The 21,960-nt window shown below is 49.1% G+C and overlaps 1 protein-coding gene across 1 annotated transcript in view; it reads right to left on the minus strand.

The window, feature by feature from the left end:
• The window catches only part of LOC144672334 (Fc receptor-like protein 2), a 36,942-nt gene extending 25,331 nt beyond the window's left edge, over positions 1–11,611 (minus strand). The window contains exons 1-3 of the mRNA XM_078534186.1: positions 11,466–11,611; positions 7,479–7,508; positions 977–1,225 (exon numbers count right to left, since the gene is read on the minus strand). Coding sequence (XP_078390312.1) covers positions 977–1,225; positions 7,479–7,508; positions 11,466–11,496 — 310 coding nt within the window. The 5' untranslated portion in view covers positions 11,497–11,611. The remainder of the gene's footprint in view (positions 1–976; positions 1,226–7,478; positions 7,509–11,465) is intronic.
• Positions 11,612–21,960: the final 10,349 nt, after the last annotated feature.

Below are 21,960 nucleotides of genomic sequence, written 5' to 3' on the forward strand. Positions count from 1 at the left end.
TGTGCGCTTGTGTGTCTGTGTGTGTGCTTGTGTCTGTCCATGTGTGTGCTTGTGTGTGTGTGTGTCTGTGTATGTTTGTGTGTGCGTATTTGTGTGTGTGTGTGAATATGTGTGTGTTTGTGCGTGTCTGTCTGTGTCTTTGTGTGTGTTTGTGTCTGTCCATGTGTGTGCGTGTGTGTCAGTGTGTCTGTGTATGTTTGTGTGTGCGTGTTTGTGTGTCTGTGTGAGTGTTTGCACGTGTGTGTAGCTGTGCATGTGTGTGTTTGTGTGCCTGTGTTTGTGTGTGTGTTTGTGCCTGTATTTGTGTGAGTGTGTGTTTATGTGTGTGTCAGGGTTTGTGTGTGTGTATTTGCACGTGTGTGTGTTTATATGTGTGTCAGTGCCTGTGTGTTTGTGATTGCACGTGTGTGCATGTTTGTTTATGTGTGTCTGTGTTTGTGAGTGTATGTGTTTGTGTGTGCGAATGTGTGTGTTTGTGCATGAGCCTGTGTGTGTTTCTGTGTGTGTGTGTGTGTTTGTGCATGTGTGTGTGTGTTTATATGTGCATCTTAATGTTTGTGTGTGTGTTTGTTTGCACATCTGTGTGTGTTTGAGATCGTGTGTTTATATGTGTGTGTCAGTGTGTGTGTGTTTATGCGTGTGTCAGTGTTTTTACGTGTGTGTTTGCAGGTGTGCATGTTTGTGTGTATGAGTGTGTGTGTTTGTGAGCGAGTCTTTTGTGTGTGTGTGTGTGAGTGACTGCGTTTGTGTGTGTGCATGTGTGTGTGTGCGAATGTGTGTGCTTGTGCGTATGTGAGTGTTTGTGAATGAGTCTGTGTGTGTGCGTTTGTGCTTGTGTGTGTTGTGCTTGTGGCTTGTTTGTGTGTGAGAGAATGTGTGCGCGTGTGTCTGTGTGTGTGCGTTCTAGTTTTGTAACACCAGTAATAGCGCTTAATATTCAAGAGAGATGGCACCAATTGAAATGTTGTATACGTACCTTGAACCGTAACGTAAACAATGTTCGATTCCTCTTTGTCTGCAGTACATTGGTAGAATCCGCTCTCTTTCGAACTATGAACTTTAATGCGGAGGCGTTGCCCCAGGTTTGCCCTCACCCCTGTAGTAATCGGTATTTTGTCTTTGTAAAATGTAACAACCTCTTTCGAAAATATGTTTAGGTACTGGCATTCCAGATGCAGGTTATCACCTTCGTAAACTGAACTCCGGTCGACGTTTAGCGTTACACCTAATGTTGAATGCAAAGTTCAATGGTTCGAGTTGTTCATCTACTTCCTTCACAAGGAGATCTGGATTGAAAGCAGTGCCAACACATTTCCCGAATCATATATCTTATATCCACTGATTGGGTTTTGCCAGTCATGTTCCTTATTCACATGACTATTCCCAACCCCATCGAATCACCGAATCACACACAGTGCAGAAGAGGCCCTTCGGCCCATCGAGTCTGCACCGACACGTGAGAAACACCTGACCTACCTACCTAATCCCATTTACCAGCACTTGGCCACATAACCTTGAATGTTATGATGTGCCAAGTGCTCATCCAGGTACTTTTTAAAGGGTGTGAGGCTAACCCGCCTCCACCACCCTCCCAGGCAGCGCATTCCAGACCCTCACCACCCTCTGGGTAAAAAATGTTTTCCTCACAGCACCCCCCCTGAACCTCCTGCCCCTCACCTTGAACTTGTGTCCCCTCATGACTGACCCTTCAACTAAGGGGAACAGCTGCTCCCTATCCACCCTGTCCATGCCCCTCATAATCTTGTACACCTCGATCAGGTCGCCCCTCAGTCTTCTCTGCTCCAACGAGATCATGATAACTAAAGGACAGAAAGGACAAAGTGAACGATTGGTGTTGTATTTCCGGACAGTCACCATTGTTGGCTATAAATAGTTACCCTACAATGGTGGTGCAATGGTAGCATTGAACAGACCAGTGATCCAGGTACAAAAGCAGAAAATGCTGGAGAAACTCAGCAGGTCTGTCAGCATCTGGGGAGAGAAAGACAGGGTTAACATTTCCAGTCCGTGGGACTCCTCTTCAGAGTTGAAGCAAAGTAACAATGTGATGAAATTTAGACTGTTTAAGTTGCGAGGAGGGGCTAAAGCTGGATAGAAGGCCAGTGATAGGTGGAGACAGAGGAGAGATTGACAAAGATGCCATAAACATAAGGACAAAGGGGTGTTAATGATAGTGGTGCTGGCTAAAGGAGGTGCTAATGGTGTCGTTAAGGTCAGAAAGCAGAATGTGATAATAGCAGGTCAAGGGTAAACACTCTGGAAAGAACAACATGAACAAGTGACAGATGGCCCTAGTGGGGGTAAAGGGTGGTGGGAAAAAAGATTGAAAATAGGATAAAAGATGGGGATAAAACAATCAATAAAATGAAAATAACTTAAAAAAAATAAAAGTAAGTGGATAAAAAATAAGAATTTAAAGATAAACTTGAATATTGAAAAAAGGGGATAATAAGCGGTGAAGGATGGAGGAGAGAGTTCATGGTCTGAAGATGTTGAACTCAATATTCAGCCCGGAAGGCTGTAAAGTGCCTAGTCGGAAGATGAGGTGCTGTTCCTCCAGTTTGCGTTGGGCTTCACTGGAACAATGCAGCAAGCCAAGGATGGACATGTGGGCATGAGAGCAGGGTGGGGTGTTAAAATGGCAAGCGACAGGGAGGTTTGGGTCATGCTTGCGGACAGACCGAAGGTGTTCTGCAAAGCGGTCACCCAGTCTGCGTTTGGTCTCTCCAATGTAGAGGAAACCGCGTTGGGAGCAGCGGATGCAGTAGACTCAATTGAGGGAAGTGCAAGTGAAATGCTGATTCACTTGAAAGGAGTGTTTGGGCCCTTGGACGGTGAGGAGAGGGGTAGTAAAAGGGCAGGTGTTGCACCTTCTGCAGTTGCATGGGAAGGTGCCGTGGGAGGGGGTTGAGGTGTAGGGGGTGATGGAGGACTGGACCAGGGTGTTCCGGAGGGAACGATCCCTGTGGAATGCCACCGGGGGGGTGAAGGGAAGATGTGTTTGGTGGTGGCATCATGCTGGAGTTGGCGGAAATGGCAGAGGATGATCCTTTGAATGAGGAGGCTGGTGGGGTTAAAAGTGAGAAAAAAGGAGGTCCGATCATGGTTCTGGGAGGGAGGGGAAGGTATGAGAGCAGAGGCATGGGAGATGAGCCGGACACGGTTGAGGCCCCTGTCAAAGAGCAGGTCAGAGTCTGGGAATTCTGAGGAGAGTCACTCACCTCTTGACTCGCCAAAGCCTGTCCACCATCTACAAGGCACAAGTCAGGAGTGTGATGGAATACTCCCCACTTGCCTGGATGAGTGCAGCTCCCACAACACTCAAGAAGCTCGACACCGTCCAGGACAAAGCAGCCCCGCCTGATTGTCACCCCATCCACAAACATTCACTCCCTTCATCACGAAACACAGTAGCAGCGGTGTGTACCATCTAAAAGATGCACTGCAGCAACGCACCAAGGCTTCTGAGGCAGCACCTTCCAAACCCACGGCCACTACCATCTGGAAGGACAAGGGCAGCAGACACATGGGAACACCACCACCTGGAAGTTCCCCTCCAAGTCACTCACCATCCTGACTTGGGAAAATATCGGCCTCTCCTTAACTGTCGCTAGGTCAAAATCCTGGAACTCCCTCCCTAACAGCACTGTGGGTGTACCTACATCACAGGGACAAAATCCTGGAACTCCCTCCCTAACAGCACTGTGGTTGTATCTACACCACAGGGACAAAATCCTGGAACTCCCTCCCTAACAGCACTGTGGTTGTACCTACACCACAGGGACAAAATCCTGGAGCTCCCTCCCTAACAGCACTGTGGTTGTACCTACACCACAGGGACAAAATCCTGGAACTCCCTCCCTAACAGCACTGTGGTTGTACCTACACCACCCGGACAAAATCCTGGAACTCCCTCCCTAACAGCACTGTGGTTGTACCTACACCACATGGACAAAATCCTGGAACAAATTCTCACTTCTGATCTTATGATGGAAAGAAGGTCATTGATGAAGCAGATGAAGATGGTTGGGCCGAGGACATTACTCTGAGGAACTCCTGCAGTGATATCCTGGTGCTGAGATGACTGACCTCCAACAACCACAACCATCTTCCTTTGTGCTAGGTTTGACTCCTCCCGAGTTTTCCCCCCGATTCTCAGTGACTCCAGTTTTGCTAGGGCTCTTTGATGCCACACTCGGTCAAATCCTTCCTTGATGTCAAGGGCAGTCATTCTCACCTCACCTCAGGAGTTCAGCTCTTTTGTCCATGTTTGAACCAAGGCTGTAATGAGGTCAGGAGCTGAGTGGCCTGGGAGGAACCTGAGCTGGGTGTCAGTGAGTTGGTTATTGCTAAGCAAGTGCCACTTGATAGCACTGTTGATGACCCCTTCCATTAGTTTCCTGATGATCAAGAGTAGACTGATGTGGTGGTAATTGCCTAGGTTGGATTTGTCCTACTTTTTGTGTACAGGACATACATGGGCAATTTTCCACATAGCCAGTTAGATGCCAGTGTTGTAGTCTACTGGGACAGCTTGTCTAGGGGCGTGGCAAATTCTGGAGCAGAAGCGTACAGTACTATTGCTGGAATATTGGCAGGACCCATAGCCTTTGCAGTATCCAGTGCCTTTAGCCATTTCTTGATATCACATGGAGTGAATCGAATTGGCTGAAGACTGGCATCCGAGATGCTGGGGACCTCCAGAGGAGGCCAAGATGGATCATCCACTCGGCACTCCTGGCTGAAGATTGTAGCAAATGCTTCATCCAGATCTTTTGCACTGAGATACTGTGCTCTTCCATCACTGAGGATGGAGATATTTGTTGAGCCTCCTCCTCTCGTGAGTTGTTTAATTGTCCACCACCATTCACGACTGGATTTGGCATGACTGCAGGGCTTAGATCTCATCCGTTTGTTCTGGGACCGCTTAGCTCTGACTATCAATTGATGCTTATGCTGTTTGGCATGCAAGTAGGCCTGTCTTATAGTTTCACCAGGTTGACACCTCATTTTAAGGTCTGTCTGGTGCTGCTCCTGGCATGCCCTCCTGCACTCTTCATTGACCCAGGGTTGATCCCATGACTTGATGGTAATGGTAGAGTGCTGGATATACCGGGACATGAGGATACAGATTGTGTTCGAGTACAATTCTGCTGCTGCTGATGGCCCACAGCGCCTCATGGATGCCCAGTCTTGAGTTGCTAGATCTGTTCGAAATGCATCCCATTTAGCACGGTGGTAGTGCCACACAACACGATGGAGGGTATCCTCAATTTGAATGCGGGACTTCATTTCCACAATCACCGTGCGGTGGTCACTCCTACCGATACTGTCATGGACAGATGCATCTGCAGCAGGCAGGTTGCTGAGGATGAGGTCAAGTATGTTTTTCCCTCTTGCTGGTTCCCTCACCACCTGCTGCAGACCCAGTCCAGCAGCTACGTCCTTTAGGACTCGGCCAGCCCGGTCAGTAGTGGCGCTACCGAGCCACTCCTAGTGAGGGACATCGAAGTTCCCCACCCGGAGTACATTCTGCACCCTTGCCACCTTCAGTGCTTCCTCTGAGTGATGTTCAGCATGGAGAGGAGCACTGATTCATCAGCTGAGGGAGGGCGGTACGTGGTCATCAGCAGGAGGTTTCCTTGCCTCTGTTTGACCTGATGCCATGAGACTTTATGGAGTCTGGAGTCGATGCTGAGGGATCCCAGGGCAACTCCCATCCTACTGTATACCACTGTGCCACCACCTCTGCTGGCCCTGTCCTGCCGGTGGGACAGGACATACCCAGGGATGGTGATGGTGGTGTCTGGGACATTATCTATAAGATATGATTCCGTGAGGATGACCATGTCAGGTTGTTGCTTGACCAGGCTGTGAGACAGCTCCCGCAATTTCGGCACTCGCCCCCCAGGTGGTAGTGAGGAGGACTTTGCAGGGTCGACAGGGCTGAGATTGCCGTTGTCGTTTCCGGTGCCTAGGTCAATGCTGGGTGGTCCGTCCAGTTTCATTCCTTTTTTTGTGTTTGTAGCTGTTTGATACAACTGACTGTCTTGCTAGGTCATTTCAGAGGGTGTTTAAGAGTCAGCCACATTGCTGTGGGCGTGGAGTCACATGTAGACCAGGTAAGGACAGCAGATTTCCTTCCCTGAAGACATTAGTGAACCGGGTGGGTTTTTATAACAGAATAAAATCGACAGCTGTGAAATGGTCACTATTAGACCCAAATTCCACCATCCGTGAGGCGGATTTGAACACGGGCTCCCAGAGCATTACCCTGGATCTAATCTAGTGATAAGACCACTACATCACGGCCTGCCCCAATAGTGCCTGTGACTCTACGTCTCCTAGATAGACATCTAGAAGGGACCCAGTGCATATGCTCAGCCGGCACCACTTGTGCTGAAACAATTAAATCTCTCCTTTGGTTACACAACTAACTCAAGAGATTAATCCTGTACTGGATGGTCTAAACACTCAAACCCTAGGTCACTCTGCCGTACGGAGACATGGGGTGAGACAGGTAGGTGTTCGGGTGCATGGAAATGAGCGGAAAAGGCTCTACATCGGCATCATCGGTAAGACCCCAGACCAAACTAAGATCTTCCTGATCTGGCTTCATTGGGCACTCCAAGATCTCAGAGTTAATCGAGTTGGTCATCTCACCCTGCGCTTCCCAGACACTTGACTGTGTTCCCGCTGGGACATTCCTCCCAGCGATAAGCAATTTCCCCCAACTTCCACTTAGTTGCCCTAGTATTGAGTGTATACCATTGCACACTGCATTCCTACCTGAGTAAAAATGACTTTCACTGTGACACACTACTTCCTGTCTTCCGCTCCACTCCCTCTCCTCCTCTCTGCTCTCCTCCCCTCCTCCCCTCTCTCCCTCCCCCTCCTCCTCTCCTTCCCTCCCCCCCTCCCCTCCTCCCCTCCCCCTCCTCACTTCTTAGCCATGACACAGGTGTCTGTTTTAATCGTACGGCTTCATCACTTTCGCCAAACACATTATGCCGCATCTCACCAGACCATGTTTGGAATAATGTAAAGTACACCTCCTCCACGGACCCTCTCCATGGCTACCCACCTTTCCTTCCATCTATTTAGCCATTTGAAAGACACAAAGAGCCGGTTATCCCCATGATTAACATTCCCAATGGGTACCCTTCCTCAGTTAAAAGTTAAGATGCATTGAAGGCAGTGTGACGGAGTAAAAGAAGCTTAAAACTAGGGTTCTGATTGGTCGACCATTATAACTACCCAATCAATGTTTACACCCACTTACTCAATGGAAATGATAACCGGACTTTTTTTACAGGTGCGTGATCATCTTAACTCTGACTTAAGATCAGTCGGTCACTTAAAGTTTACCAATTTGCTGATACCTCATGACTATAGATCGCAAGCATTCATTCAACAGGCTTAATTATTGCCAGTGATACAAATGATGTTCATCATACCTCCGATTATCCAGTGGTGAGTCATTGGCACTAAAATGGAGGGGAAAAATGAACAATATAAGTTATCTTATCCAGGACCATATTCAACATTGCTTCAGAAGCGCAAGGTTGCGGACTGGAGGAACCAATAAAAGTGGAATGTAACTCCATGGGGACACAGAAATAAACTGTGTGGCGTTTGGCTCCATGTTATGCTTCCCACCAGATATGTGGCCCCTATTACATATGAACATGCACAAAGTGATGGACATGCTCTGTCCATCCAGTGTTTTCCAATCAGCTGCAAAATGCTGTTCTCGCTCCTCGAGAGGAAATAAGGATGTAAAAACCGACAAATGAGAAATCTATTGTGTTGAAGTAAATCGATACATGCATATTTCATGTAAAAACCGAAGCCATTTTGATGGAAACTCTCTGTCTGTCTGCCTCTCTTTCTCTCTATCCCTCTCCCTCTTTCTCCATTTCTCTCTTTCTCTCTCCATTTCTTTCTAGCTTTTTCTGCCTCTCTTTCTGTCTCTCGTTCTCTGCCTCTCTCTCCGTCTTTCTCTCTCCCTATCTGCCTGTCTTTTCCTTTGTCTGCTTCTCTGCATATTTCGTTATCTCTCTGCCTCTGTCTCTCTCTTTCTATATCTCCTTCTCTTTCTCTATTTCTCTCTATCTCTGTCTACCTCTCTTTACCTCTCTCTCCCTCGTTCTCTGTCTTTCTCTCTGTCTTTATCTCTCTCTATCTGCCTGCCTTTTTTCATCCTTTACATCACTGCATATTTCGTTATCTCTCTCTCTCTGTCTGTCTCTTTCTCTCTCTCTCTCTCTTTCTATCTCTGTCTCTTTCTCCATTTCTCTCTCTCTGTCTCCCTTTCTCTCTTGCTCTCTCTGCCTGTCTCTCACTCTTTGTATTTCTATCCGTCTTTCTCTCTCTCTATCTGTCTGTCATTTTCTTTCTGCACCTCTCTGCATATTTCGTTATTTCTCTCGACCTCTCTCTCTCTCCCTCTTTCTCTCTCCCCTTCCATCCCTTTCTCTCTCTGTCTCTCTCACACACACACTCTCTCTACCTCCCTTTCTCTCTCTCACACACACACACACTCTCTTTTCCTTCCTTTCTCTCACTCACACACATACTATCTCTTCCTCCCTTTCTCTCTCTCTCTCGCCCTACGTCTCTCTCTCTCCCTCTGTCTCTTTCTCTCTCTCTCACTCTGCATTCATCTCCGTCTTTCTCTCTCTATATCTGTCTGTCCTTTTCATTCTGTACCTCTCTGCATATTTTGTTACCTCTCTCTACCTCTCTCTCTTTCTCTCCTTCTGTCTCTTTCTCTCTCTGTCTCACACACACACTCCCTTCCTCCCTTCCTCTCTCTCTCACACACACACACACGCTCTCTCTTCCTCTCTTTCTCTCTCTCTCTCACACACACACTCTCTTCCTCCCTTTCTCTCTCTCTCTCTCACACACACACACACATTCTCTCTTCCTCCCTTTCTCTCTCTCTCTCTCACACACACACACATTCTCTCTTCCTCCCTTTCTCTCTCTCTCTCTCTCACACAAATACACACACATTCTCTATTCCTCCCCTTTTCTCTATCTCACACACACTCTCTTTTCCTCCCTTTCTCTCTCTCTCTCACACACACTCTTCCTCCTTTTCTCTCTCTCTCACACACACACTCTCTTTCCCTCCCTTTCTCTTTCTCACACACACTCTCTCTTCCTCCCTTTTCTCTCTCTCTCTCTCACACACACTCTTTTCCTCCCTTTCTCTCTCTCTCACACACACACACACTCTTTTCCTCCCTTTCTCTCTCTCTCTCACACACACTCTTTTCCTCCTTCCCTCTCTCTCTCTCTCACACACACAAACACTCTCCCTTCTTCCCTTTCTCTCTCTCACACACACACAAACACTCTCCCTTCTTCCCTTTCTCTCTCTCTCACACACACTCTTTTCCTCCCTTTCTCTCTCTCTCTCTCTCTCACATGCACACACTTTCTCTTTCTCCCTTTCTCTCTCTCTCACACGCACACACTTTCTCTTTCTCCCATTTTCTCTCGTTCTCCCCCCATCTCTCTCTCTCTCTCTCTCTCGCTCACATACTGCCGACAATATAGAAAATACGATCCATTCCAACGTATGTCTGCGGCACTGAATTGCCAACAGAACTGATCTTTTGTAAGATCTGCTGATTAACCGGTGGATAAATGAACAGATCAGTTAAGTAGGTATGAACTGTTTATGCATCGAGTTGCTTCAAGGCGATACATTTCTCACTGGCTGCGTTTCAACTCTTGCACTTGAATGCAGACCACAGCCACAAAGGGAAGCAGTGCCCCTATCTCAGTGCCGAGATACCACACATCTCAGGCAACGCAGGTTGCTGCAAAATGGAAAATAATAAATCAATAGCGGCCCATGATTAGTGCGTATTGATTGTTATTTGACAGCGGACAAGAATAAACTGCAGATCTTTCAGCGAACATTCAAGGGGGAGACATGTTGCTCTCTCGTCCATTTGCCGACTGCATTCAAACAAAGTGATTTCTAAATGCTGCTAAAAACCATGGGCCCGGGGTTATTATAAGCACAGCCATTGAAATCGGAAATAAATGACTTACCAAGGCTTAGAATCTGTCATGTTCAATGTAAAATTATCTGTGGCTAACATATAATAAATCTCTCTCTCTCTCTGCCATCTGCCTGGTCTTTGCTGCATCTCTCTCACTCGGCTGCATTACTTCCATTTTCGTTCTTACTCATTGTTGCCTTCTCACTCTCTCAACCTGCCTTGCTTTCTCGCTTTGGATCTCTCTCTCTCTCTCTCTCTCTCCATCTCTCTCTTTCTCTCTCGCTCTTTCTGTGTCTCTCTCTCGCTCGCTGTGTTTCCCTCAGTCTTTCTCTCCCTCTATCTGCCTGTCTTTTTCTTTCTCTACCTCTCTGCATATTTCCTTATCTCTCTCTCTCTACCTCTCTCCCTTCCTTTCTCTCTCTCTCTCTCTCTCTCCCTCTTTCCCTCCGTCTCTCTCTCTCTCTCTTCCTCTCTCTCAAACACACAGCTTTCCTTTAGTCACCACCCCCACCCCCTCCCTCCCAATCCCCCTCCACCCCCCAACCCTACACCCTCCCCTCCCTCTCCACCACGCCTCTCCCTCCCAATACCGCCCCCCAACCCCCCACCCACACCCCCACCCAATCCCCCTCCACACCCCACCCCACCCCCTCTCAATCCGCCTCCACCCCTCACCCCTCCCACTTCCCTTCCCCCTCCCACTCCCCTTCCCCCTCCCACTCCCCCTCCCCACCCACTACCCACTCCCCTCCCCCTCGCCATCTACCTCCCCTCCCCCATCCTCCCCCACTCCACACCCCCTCCACCTCCCCTCCCCTCCACCCCGCACCCCTCTTCCCCCTCCCACTCCCCTTCCCCCTCCCACTCCCCCTCCCCTCCACTACCCACTCCCCTCCACCTCTCCATCCAGCTCCCCTCCCCCATCCCCTCCCAATCCACTACACCTCCCCTCCCCCTCCACCCCCCCCACCACTCTTCCCCCTCCCCTCCCCTTCCCCCTCCCACCCCTCTTCCCCCTCCCCTCCCCTTCCCCCTCCCACTTCCCCTCCCCTCCACTAACCCCTCCCCTTCGACTCCACACCCCCTCCACCTCCCCTCCCCCTCCACCCCCCCACTCCTCTTCCCTTCTCCCCTCCCCTCCGCTTCCCCCTCCCACTCCCCCTCCCCATCCACTACCCCCTCCCCTCCCCCTCTCCATCCACCTCCCTTCCCCCATCCCCTCCCACTCCACAGCCCCCTCCACCTCCCCTCCCCCTGCACCCCCCACCCCTCCCCCTCCCACTCCCCCTTCCCTTCCACTGCAACCCTCCCCTCCCCCCTCTCCATTCACCTCCCCGCCCTCTTTCCACGTCTCAAGCTCAGCGGGTGGACGGGCGAGACAGAAGCCCAAAGCTTTGCAAATGCCCGGAACTCACTTACCCAAGATTAGGAGGAGGCAGAGAGACTTCATGTCCAGCGCAGGGCCTCGGGGCTTTATTCCAACCGGTCCAGCTCAGGCGTTGGGGACGCCGGCTTCGGGCATCAACTCTCTCTTATCTCCACTTCCCCCCTCACCACCCCGGTACCTGAGAAGTGAAGAGATACAGTCACACAGCGCAGGAGGGTCGCCCTTAATGAACCAGGCCTACCCGGAGAGGATCGGTGACACAACTATAGCCGGTTGGTCCCAATTCCCCTTCGGCCCCGGCCCCCAGAGATTGGGAACCGGGGCTTTCTCGGAATGGACACTGGACACCGATTTCCTCTCAAGCGTACAGGCCCAGGTGCACTGGTCTCCTCCCCACCTCCCCCACCTCCGCCCCCCCCACCTCTCCACCACCCCCGCCCTCGACCAAAGTCCTAGAACGTCAAGCACTCTCCCTTCCCACGTGGGACCACTCGGACGCACCCACCAGTCGCGGGCAGAGCCGATTGGAGCGTGGAGGCAAAGGGGGGCACGCATTTCCAAGCAGGCAGCCTAGGGGCCCATCCGCCAAAGCACTGAGACCCAGCCCTCCTGCTGCTCCTGCTGCTGCTGCTGCTGCTGCTGCTACTGGTGGTCACGTTGTTCACACGGGGACAGGTCCCAGATTCAAGCGGAAACGCGAACTTACGCATCTGGCAGGCTAGAAATAAGCTGCTTATCAGGAGTCCGACAGTCGAGCATCCAGAGCAGGAGGAACCTCGGCAAACTGCTTTCCCCATGAGCTTTGTCCGAACCGCAGCATTGTCGTTCTTTTTAGTCATTCGTGGGATGTGAGCATTTCAGAGTCCCGCCGCCTTGCAGGTGGGTCCAGGGTCACATGTAGGCCAGCTTCCTTCCCTAAAGGGAGCAGATAGGCTTTTGCAACAGGCAGCAATGGTTCGTGGTCATCTTTGCCGAGGCGTTTCATTCCCAGCTGACGACAGTTACGAACATCCCCCTGGGTGGCTGGTGCACGGACAGTAGCGCCTCAGAACCACACACGGTGCAGAAGAGGCCCTTCGGCCCATCGAGTCTGTACCGACCCGTGAGAAACACCTGACCTACCTCCCTAATCCCATTGACCAGCACTTGGCCCCCTAGCCTTGAATGTTGATGAGGTGCCAAGTGCTCATCCAGGTACTTTTTAAAGGATGTGAGGCTAACCCGCCTCCACCCACCCTCCCAGGCAGCGCCTTCCAGACCCTCACCACCCTCTGGGTAAAAGTGTTTTTCCTCACATCCCCCCCCCTAAACCTCCTGCCCCCTCACCTTGAACTTATGTCCCCTCCTCAACTAAAGGGGAACAGCTGCTCCCTATCCACCCCTGTCCATGCCCCCTCATAATCTTGTACACCTCGATCAGGTCGCCCCCTCAGTCTTTTCTGCTCCAACGTAAACAACCCAAGTCTCTCCAACCTCTCTCCAATAACTTAAATGTTTCATCCCAGGCAACATCCTGGTGAATCTCCTCTGCACCCCCTCCAGTGCAATCACATCCTTCCTTATAATGTGGCGACCAGAACCGCACCCAGTACTCCAGCTGTGGCCTCACCAAGGTTCTATACAAACTCCAACATGACCTCCCTTCTTTTGTACTGGTGTGGAGCCACATATCTGGTGGGAAGTGTAACATAGAGCCAAAAGCCACATAGAATTATATCCCACTTTTATTGGCTCCTCCACTTCGCAATCCCTCACTCTTATTCAAACATGGTCCTGCCCTAAGGTGACTTAATGGTGTCAGCTGCGGTTGGAATAAATCTCATATGAAGCAGTTTGCACAGATGCCTGGGGGCAGAAGTCCCAGCCTTGAGGCCTTTGGTTGTTTGCTTTGAATTTGCCACCAAAGGAAGTGTGGCTCTGCCTGTGGGGTTTGGTCACAGCCCAGCGGGCGATGGTGGTCGGCTGACAAGCAGCAGGAGTTTCGAGCGCTCAACTTATCTCACACTGCCACGATTAAACCGCCCATGTCCAGAGAGAGAGAGAGAGAGAGAAGGAGAGAGGGAGAAAGAAAGAAAGAGAGATAAATAGAGAGAAATAGAGAGAAAGAGAAAGGGAGAGGAAGAGAGAAAACGGAAGGAGAGAAAGAAACAAAGACAGAGAGAGAAATATATACACACATATATATATATATAGAGAGAGAGAGAGAGAGAGGAGGAGAGAAAGAGAAAGAAAGAGAGATAAAGAGAGAGAAATAGAGAGATAAAAAGAGAAAGGGAGAGAAAGAGAGAAAGCGGAAGAGGAAGAGAGAGAAGGAAACAAAGACAGAGGGAGAAATATATATATATAGAGAGAGAGAGAAAGAGAGAGAGAAAGAGCAAGAGAAAGAGAGAAAGAAAGAAAGAAAGAGAGAGGGTGAAAGAGAAAGTGAGAGAAAGAGAGAGAAAAAGAAAGAGAGAGGGAGAGAAAGGGAGAGTGAGAAAGAGAGAGAGAAAGAAAGAGAGAGGGAGAGAAAGAGAGAGTGAGAAAGAGAGACAGAAAGAGAAAGAGAGAGAGGGAAAGAGAGAGAAAGGGAGAGAGAGAAAAAAATGAAAGGGAGAGAAAGAGAAAGAGGGAGAAAGAGGGAAATAAAGAAAGAGAGAGAGAAAGAGAGAGAGAGGGAGAGAGATAGAGGAGAGAGAAAGAGAGAAAGAGAAAGAGAGAGTGAAAGAAAGAAAGAACTGATTTGACTCATAAACTGCTGGACCGTAAGACAAGAGCTAACAGCTGCATCCGGATCGGAGAAGAACCCAGTCCATTCCCACGCTCACCTCACTACAGTTCACATGAAATGGCCTCTCAGAACCAACAAGCCAATCGTCTTTGAAGACAGTTTCTGAGCTCTGTGGAAGTGTGCCGCTCAATACAGACGTGCAGGGCAGTGGAGTATTGTCACCTACCCTTGGCGGACAATGTGCTCGGAAATGCATTCCTGCCATGGGTACCAATTGCCTTGAGACATCCGAATAGCTCAGTGCGAGTTTATGAGCAGATTAACACTATCAATGTCAACATGGGCAGGTATTTAAGCCTATAGCCAGCACTGGGGTAAATTAGGCAAGCGAAACCCTTGCCTCATAATGTTGGCCTTTATTGTAAAGGGAATGGAGTGTAAAAAATAAGGGAGTCTTGCTAAAACAATAATAGGCACTGGTTAGACCGCACCTAGAATACTGTCAACAGTTTTGGCCCCCTTATCTAAGGAAATATATACTGGCATTGGAGGCAGTCCGGAGAAGGTTCACTAGGTTGGAGGGATTTTCTTATGAGGAGAGGATGAGTAGGTTGGGCCTGTACTCATTGGAGTTTAGAAGAATGAGAGGCGACCTTATTGAAACATAGAGGATTCTTAGGGGCCTTGGCAGGCTAGATGCTGAGAGGCTGTTTTCCCCTTGTGGGAGAGTCTAGGGCCAGAGGGCATAACCTCAGAGTAAAGGGTTTCCCACTTCAAACAGAGATGAGGAGGAATTTCTTCTCTCAGAGGGTAGTCAATCTGTGGAATTCTTTACCGCAGAGGGCTGTAGAGGCTGGGTCGTTCAGTATATTCAAGTTTGAGACAGACAGATTTTTAATCAGGAAGGGAATCAAGGGTTATGGGGTAAAGGCAGGAAAGCGGAGTTGAGGGTTATCAGGTCAGCCATGATCTCATTGAACGGCGGAGCACACTCGATGGGCCGAGTGGCCTACTTCTGCTCTTACGTTTAAGGCCTTCTAGGTGTGGAATGCCTCTATGAGGTCTGATTGGTTCGGCCTATGGTAGATTGCGAAGACATAGGATTAACATAACTCTGTCCTATTGGGACAGGCCAAAACTAGCACAGAAGCTGTCGTACTGGTTCAGGTCTAAGATTAGCACCTAACCTGCCCTCTTGTTACAGACCTGACCAACCTGACTGACCTTTAATTATTCACCAGGATGTCTTATTTTGTGATGGATGTTGAGGCTGTTCTAATGGAAAATGTTTATCAATAATACCTAAACTATCAACATTGCACAGCTCCGTGATTGGAACCTGTGCGTGTGTGTGTCTTTTTCCCCCCACTGTTGATGGTTAATGATTATCATGGATGTTGTACAATTCGTGCAATGCTAAGTATTGGCTTTTCTCTCCTACGTCTAGTCGTCTCTGCTCAACACGCTAAGTCCCGGCTGTGCGCAGAAATGAGATTAGTTACTGCTATTAGTAACACTATTAGACCACATCTAGAATACTGTCAACAGTTTTGGTCCCCTTATCTAAGTAAAGATATACTGGCATTGGAGGCAGTCCGGAGAAGGTTCATTAGGTAGATCCCGGGTATGGAGGGATTTTCTTATGAGGAGAGGTTGAGTAGGTTGGGCCTGTACTCATTGGAGTTTAGAAGAATGAGAGACGACCTTATTGAAACGTAGAAGATTCTTAGGGGCCTTGACAGGGTAGATGCTGAGTGGCTGTTTTCCCCTTGTGGGAGAGTCTAGGACCAGAGGCCATTATTATTATTCTGCTATTATAAGTAACACTATCCTACTGGTACAGACCCCTATGAAGCCTACTTATATTGTCCTCTTGGACATTTCATTGGCCACTGCCTATGATCTTGTGGCGCTGGAGTCAAGACCACTCCAGGACTCATTGGCCGGGGAAGGGGCATGTCCCAACATGGACAGAGAGGTTGAGGGTCGATTTGTGATTCCTTCCAACATATGTCAGCGGCAGGCGGTAAGAGCGGGAGGGATTCTGGGGCGGCCCTGAGGTGGAGATAACACTGGAGCCTCCACCATCACTGCCCACAGGGCCAGACTGCATCAAGCATGTAAAGGCCCATAGAAAGCCTGGCTACCTGGTGGGGGCGTCGGCAGGGAGGGTGGGTGTGGAATGGGGACGAGCAGGGTGGCGGACTGGGAGGGTGTCATGTGGCTGGACGGCTGGTGTGGATCAGATTGGCGCCAACAACGCCCGCCTGGTGTGGATTCTGGACCTGCCCCATTGCCCTACCTGTGGTGGATATCGTGGCGCTGTGAGTTTCCGCCTTGGGACAGAAATCTGAAGAACAACTGCATGCTGATTCATTTATTGAGACAGAAGCTGCAGGAAACATAAGCAATCCCGGATTTTTTACAGAACGTTGACAGTGAAGGAACGGCCGATATATTTCCAAGTCAGGATGGTGAGTGGCTCGGAGGGGAACTTCCAAGTGGTGGTGTTCCCCACGTGTCTGCTGCCCTTGTCCTTCTAGATGGTGGTGGTTGCAGGTTTGGACGGTGCTGTCGAAGGAGCCTCAGTGAGCTCCTGCAGTGCATCTTGTAGATGGTACACACACTGCTGTCCTCGTCCTTCCAGATGGTAGAGGTCGCAGGTTTGGAAGGTACTGTCCTTAGTGCTTGTTGCAGTGGATGTTTAAATGATACCCACTGCTGCTATTGTGCATTGGTGGTGGGGGGGGGAGCAAATGTTTAAGGAGACGGATGGGATGCCAATCACGTGTGGCTGCTTTGCCCTGGATGGCATCGAACCTCTTGGGTGTTGTGGAAGCTGCACTCATCCACGCAAGCGGAGAGTATTCCATCAAGCCCCTGACTTGTGCCTTGTAGATGGTGGACAGGCTTTGGAGAGTCAGGAGGTGAGTTACTCGCCTCAAGGTTCCCAGCCTCTGACCGGCTCTTGTAATCCCATTGGTTATATGAATGCTCCAGTTCAGTTTCTGGTCAAAAATAAGGCCCAGGTTATTGTTAGTAGTGACAGAATGTGGCCACTTCTCCACAAATGGAACATTTTTATATCGTCAGCAAAGGCTCTCTTTCGTGCAAACCAGGTTACACCAAAGAGTAAGGCCTCGCAATGTCCAGTAGTGTGCATTAACAGTGCATGTGAAAGCCCACAAGTGCATTACTTCCTCTGCATCTATGCAAACGATAAGTTGTGCTTTGCATTACACTTTTCATCATGGCACACACTCTCACCTCCTCACTGAACCCTCCATACTCACTGGCTGTAATTCATTACACCTGCCTTGTCCAACATGGACTCCCTCACTAACTCCCATACTCACTGTCTGAACTGCATTACGCCTGCCTTGTCCAACATGGACTCCCTCACTAACCCCCATACTCACTGTCTGAACTACATTACACCTGGCTTGTTAAATATGGACTCCCTCACTATACCTCCCAAACTCACTGGCTGAACTACATTACACCTGACTTGTTAAATATGGACTCCCTCACTATACCTCCCAAACTCACTGGCTGAACTACATTACACCTGACTTGTTAAATATGGACTCCCTCACTATACCTCCCAAACTCACTGGCTGAACTACATTACACCTGACTTGTTAAATATGGACTCCCTCACTATACCTCCCAAACTCACTGTCTGAACTGCATTACACCTGGCTTGTTAAATATGGACTCCCTCACTATACCTCCCAAACTCACTGGCTGAACTACATTACACCTGACTTGTTAAATATGGACTCCCTCACTATACCTCCCATACTCACTGGCTGAACTACATTACACCTGGCTTGTTAAATATGGACTCCCTCACTATACCTCCCAAGCTCACTGGCTGAACTACATTACACCTGGCTTGTTAAATATGGACTCCCTAACTATACCTCCCAAACTCACTGTCTGAACTGCATTACACCTGGCTTGTTAAATATGGACTCCCTCACTATACCTCCCAAACTCACTGGCTGAACTACATTACACCTGACTTGTTAAATATGGACTCCCTCACTATACCTCCCAAACTCACTGGCTGAACTACATTACACCTGGCTTGTTAAATATGGACTCCCTCACTATACCTCCCAAACTCACTGGCTGATCTGCATTACACCTGACTTGTTAAATACGGACTCCCTCACTATACCTCCCAAACTCACTGGCTGAACTACATTACACCTGACTTGTTAAATATGGACTCCCTCACTATACCTCCCATACTCACTGGCTGAACTGCATTACACCTGACTTGCTCAACATGGAAACTTGCCCAACTTGTTCGATGAAAGAAAAAAATAACAATGTTGTAATTTAGTTTGATTTCAACACCCCCGGAGGCCACTTGCTGAAGGGAAAATCTAGTGGAAACCAGGTGTATGAAGATGAGCATTGCAGCTGTTCTGTCTGTCGCAGGGGACCGTTTAAGTCCAAGTATGGAATGCGTGCTTCCCTTTTACATTGGGAGGTGTCAGCTGTGGCTCAGTTCATAGCACCCTCACCTTTGAATCAGAGGGTTGTGGGTTCATGTCCCACTCCCGGAAAACCAAGAACTGTGATTGTACTCGAAAGAGTTGCAATCTGTGACTGTTGATAACTCGAAAGAGTTTCCCTTTGACATTGGCTGTGAATGATGGGTGTTTGAAAACTGCAGGTGGAAATGTTGAGACATAATCAGTCCCCCATTGTCGAATATCCGCCTGGTCAGTCCACTGTCAGCACTGAATACTTACATTGCGTCACTTTGATCGTCCGCCTGTGACCTTATCGTTCTCTGAACTGGCAGCTTATCTCTGCAAGTATCCGGTTAGCTCAGAGTCAACACAGAGTGTCTTCACCCTGCTTGTGCTAATTCCACTCCTGAGCTGAAACCCGGTACCAATCGACCTCTTCGAACGCACACCACCACAAAAACCGGATAAGAGTTGCCCATTTGCCTCAGTTTTTTTTTATTATTGCTGTTTATAATTAAGAAAACGCTTCGTCCCAGAATTAAATCAATGCACAATCCTGCAAAAGGTAAAATTAGCCGATGCATCTTAAAAAAGGGCTAATCGTTTTCCACTCCAACTTACTGTGTGCCTAGACCTCCAGACTGAAGTAATTAAATACCCCCCCCAACTTCGGCTCTTGCTGGGAGGGGAGGGGAGATGGGAAGGCAGCAATATTATTCAATTCCGATGCCTTGATATTAGTTCCTGCTATAAACGCCGGCATCAAGTCGGTATATTGCTAACTAGTTCAGATGAGTCCCGTTTTTGAACCATGCGGAGTCGAAACATTAGCTGGTGTTTCTCTCCGCAGATGCTGTCAGACCTGCTGAGTTTGTTCAGCTATTGTTTATATTTTTGTTTCAGGTTTCCAGCATCCGCAAGTATTTGGCTTTTATATTTGAACCTTTACAAGTTATTGCACTCACACCCCCCCAGCTCTTCCAGTCTGTAACGGATTGGACTGGATGCGATTTCTCCTGTCAACTGCAAGTTAGTTAATCATCAGATGCCCTCCACATGCCCTCCAGCGCAGCTGAGGCTCAGTTCATAGCACCCTCGCCTTTGAATCAGAGGGTGGTGGGTTCATGTCCCACTCCCGGAAACCAAGAACTGTGATTGTACTCGAAAGAGTTGCAATCTGTGACTGTTGATAACTCGAAAGAGTTTCCACTATTAGAGGTGTCGGCTGTGGCTCAGTTCATAGCACCCTCACCTTTGAATCAGAGGGTTGTGGGTTCATGTCCCACTCCCAGAAACCAAGGACAGTGATCGTACTCGAAAGAGTTGCAATCTGTGACTGTTGATAACTTGAAAGAGTTTCCAAAAATCAGCAAACACACACCAGGCCCAATATTGTCTGCCACACTCTTATGGGGAAATCATGTGTGTCTTTGTTGTGAGGCCGAGGGGGGGGGAGGTAATTGCTGCAATTATCCGTTTTGTAGCCTGTTTTTTTTTGTTGCTTTTAATACCTTGCTGATAGCATGTGCCGCTGCGGTTGGTGAGTTTCACCCCATGGTCTTTACAGGCAGTGACACCTCCACCGATTTGCCAGAAGGAAGTCCCTGCCGTCATTCTGTGCGTGAAATCGGCTGGACGTACCTGGTTCTCCATGCGGCTCCCACCCACTGTTCTTGGACCCAACCCTGCTGATTATAACTAACGTTGTACCGCACCAAGGCCCCTGTAAACAGGCTCAGAGGCCTGGGCTATGGCAGGGGCCATTCAGCTTGATGGCGGAATCGAATACAATCGGTTCCCTGGGCAATGGCTCTTCACGATTCGAGTCACCGGCGTTAGCTGGCCACCCGCTCGCCACATCGATGCGCTTGTTGAGGGTGGGGGGGTACATTCAAGTGTTCACCTTTTCATCGATCCCTTTAACCACATTTTGGTTTAACATTTGTAAGTTTCCTTTAAACTTTTGTCCTTGGTTTTTCCAGCTATCCTGACTTAGGGGCTGTGATTGATTTATCCCTTATTTTGTTGATTTAGTTTAATTGGTTGACTCCAAAAGAGTTATTAGTATTTCCCTCCCCACCCCCTCCCCTCTCCACCTCCACCCTCGCCCGCCCCCCAGCCCGCTGTGTCCCAGGGTATCCACCCCTACTCTTCTATCATTGCTCGCTGCAACAGGTCATCGTCCATCTGCTTCGCTTTCCCTGTTCCTGAGAAGGTGGAGGTCGCTTGACCGTCACAATCGCTCCATTGTGGGGGACGCTCCAAGAGCTCGCCGGATGTTGCATCGCTTGTTCGATGGATTGGGCGGTCAGACGGTGAGAGTCCTGTCTCCCCCCCCAACGCCACCGGGAGCCTGGCAGGTTCCTGCTCAAATTAGATTAGCGCTACAGATGCGTTCACGGTCAGCCAAGCGCAGGGAGCGAAATTCTCGATGTCCCGGATCAACCGATCAGCCTGATGGCCGACACAAGCTCATCGTCCATATTCAGGCAAATAAAAACAAAAGCACACAGTCCAATCAAGGATTATCCCAACAAGGCAACAATGGGTTTGAGTTAGTTGCAGAAACAAAACATCCACCGTGGAGTCGGGTATATATATATATATATATATATATGCGGAATTATACCGCCAACCCCCAGCTGCATCGCTTCTTCCCGCTTGGCTATCATTTCCGTGGAAGGTTTTCATAGTCGTCCCCGTCTTCCATGTCAGCTCCCGCCGAGCGGCCTCCACTCTTGCCTTCAGTCAATGTGGCGTAGGTGACCCCATCGTTGCTGAGCTCCTCCCTCTCGCCCTGAAATTAAAGGGTTATGGGGGTCAAGTCACTCTTGGGAAATCGATGGGGGCGCAGGCATAGGACCATAAGACGGAGGAGCAGAAATTAGGCCAATCGGGCCATCGAGTCTGCCCCGCCATTCAATCATGGCTGATCAGTTTCTCAACCCCATTCTCCCGCCTTCTCCCCGTAACCTTTGATCCCCTTACCAGTCAAGAACCTATCTATCTCGCTCTTAGATACACTCAATGACCTGGCCTCCACAGCCTTCTGTGGCAATGAATTCCATAGATTCACCACTCTCTGGTTAAAGAAGTTTCTCCTCATCTCTGTTCTAAAAGGTCTTCCCTTTACTCTGAGGCTGTGCCCTCGGGTCCTAGTCTCTCCTACTAATGGAAACATCTTCCCCCACATCCACTCTATCCAGGCCTTTCAGTATTCTGTAAGTTTCAATCAGATCCCCCACCCTCATCCTTCTAAACTCCATCGAGTATAGACACAGAGTCCTCAAATGTTCCTCAAGTGTAAATAATTCATTCATGGGATCA

Source organism: Cetorhinus maximus, chromosome 38 (genome assembly GCF_964194155.1).
Source record: "Cetorhinus maximus chromosome 38, sCetMax3.hap1.1, whole genome shotgun sequence".
Lineage (NCBI taxonomy): Eukaryota > Metazoa > Chordata > Chondrichthyes > Lamniformes > Cetorhinidae > Cetorhinus > Cetorhinus maximus.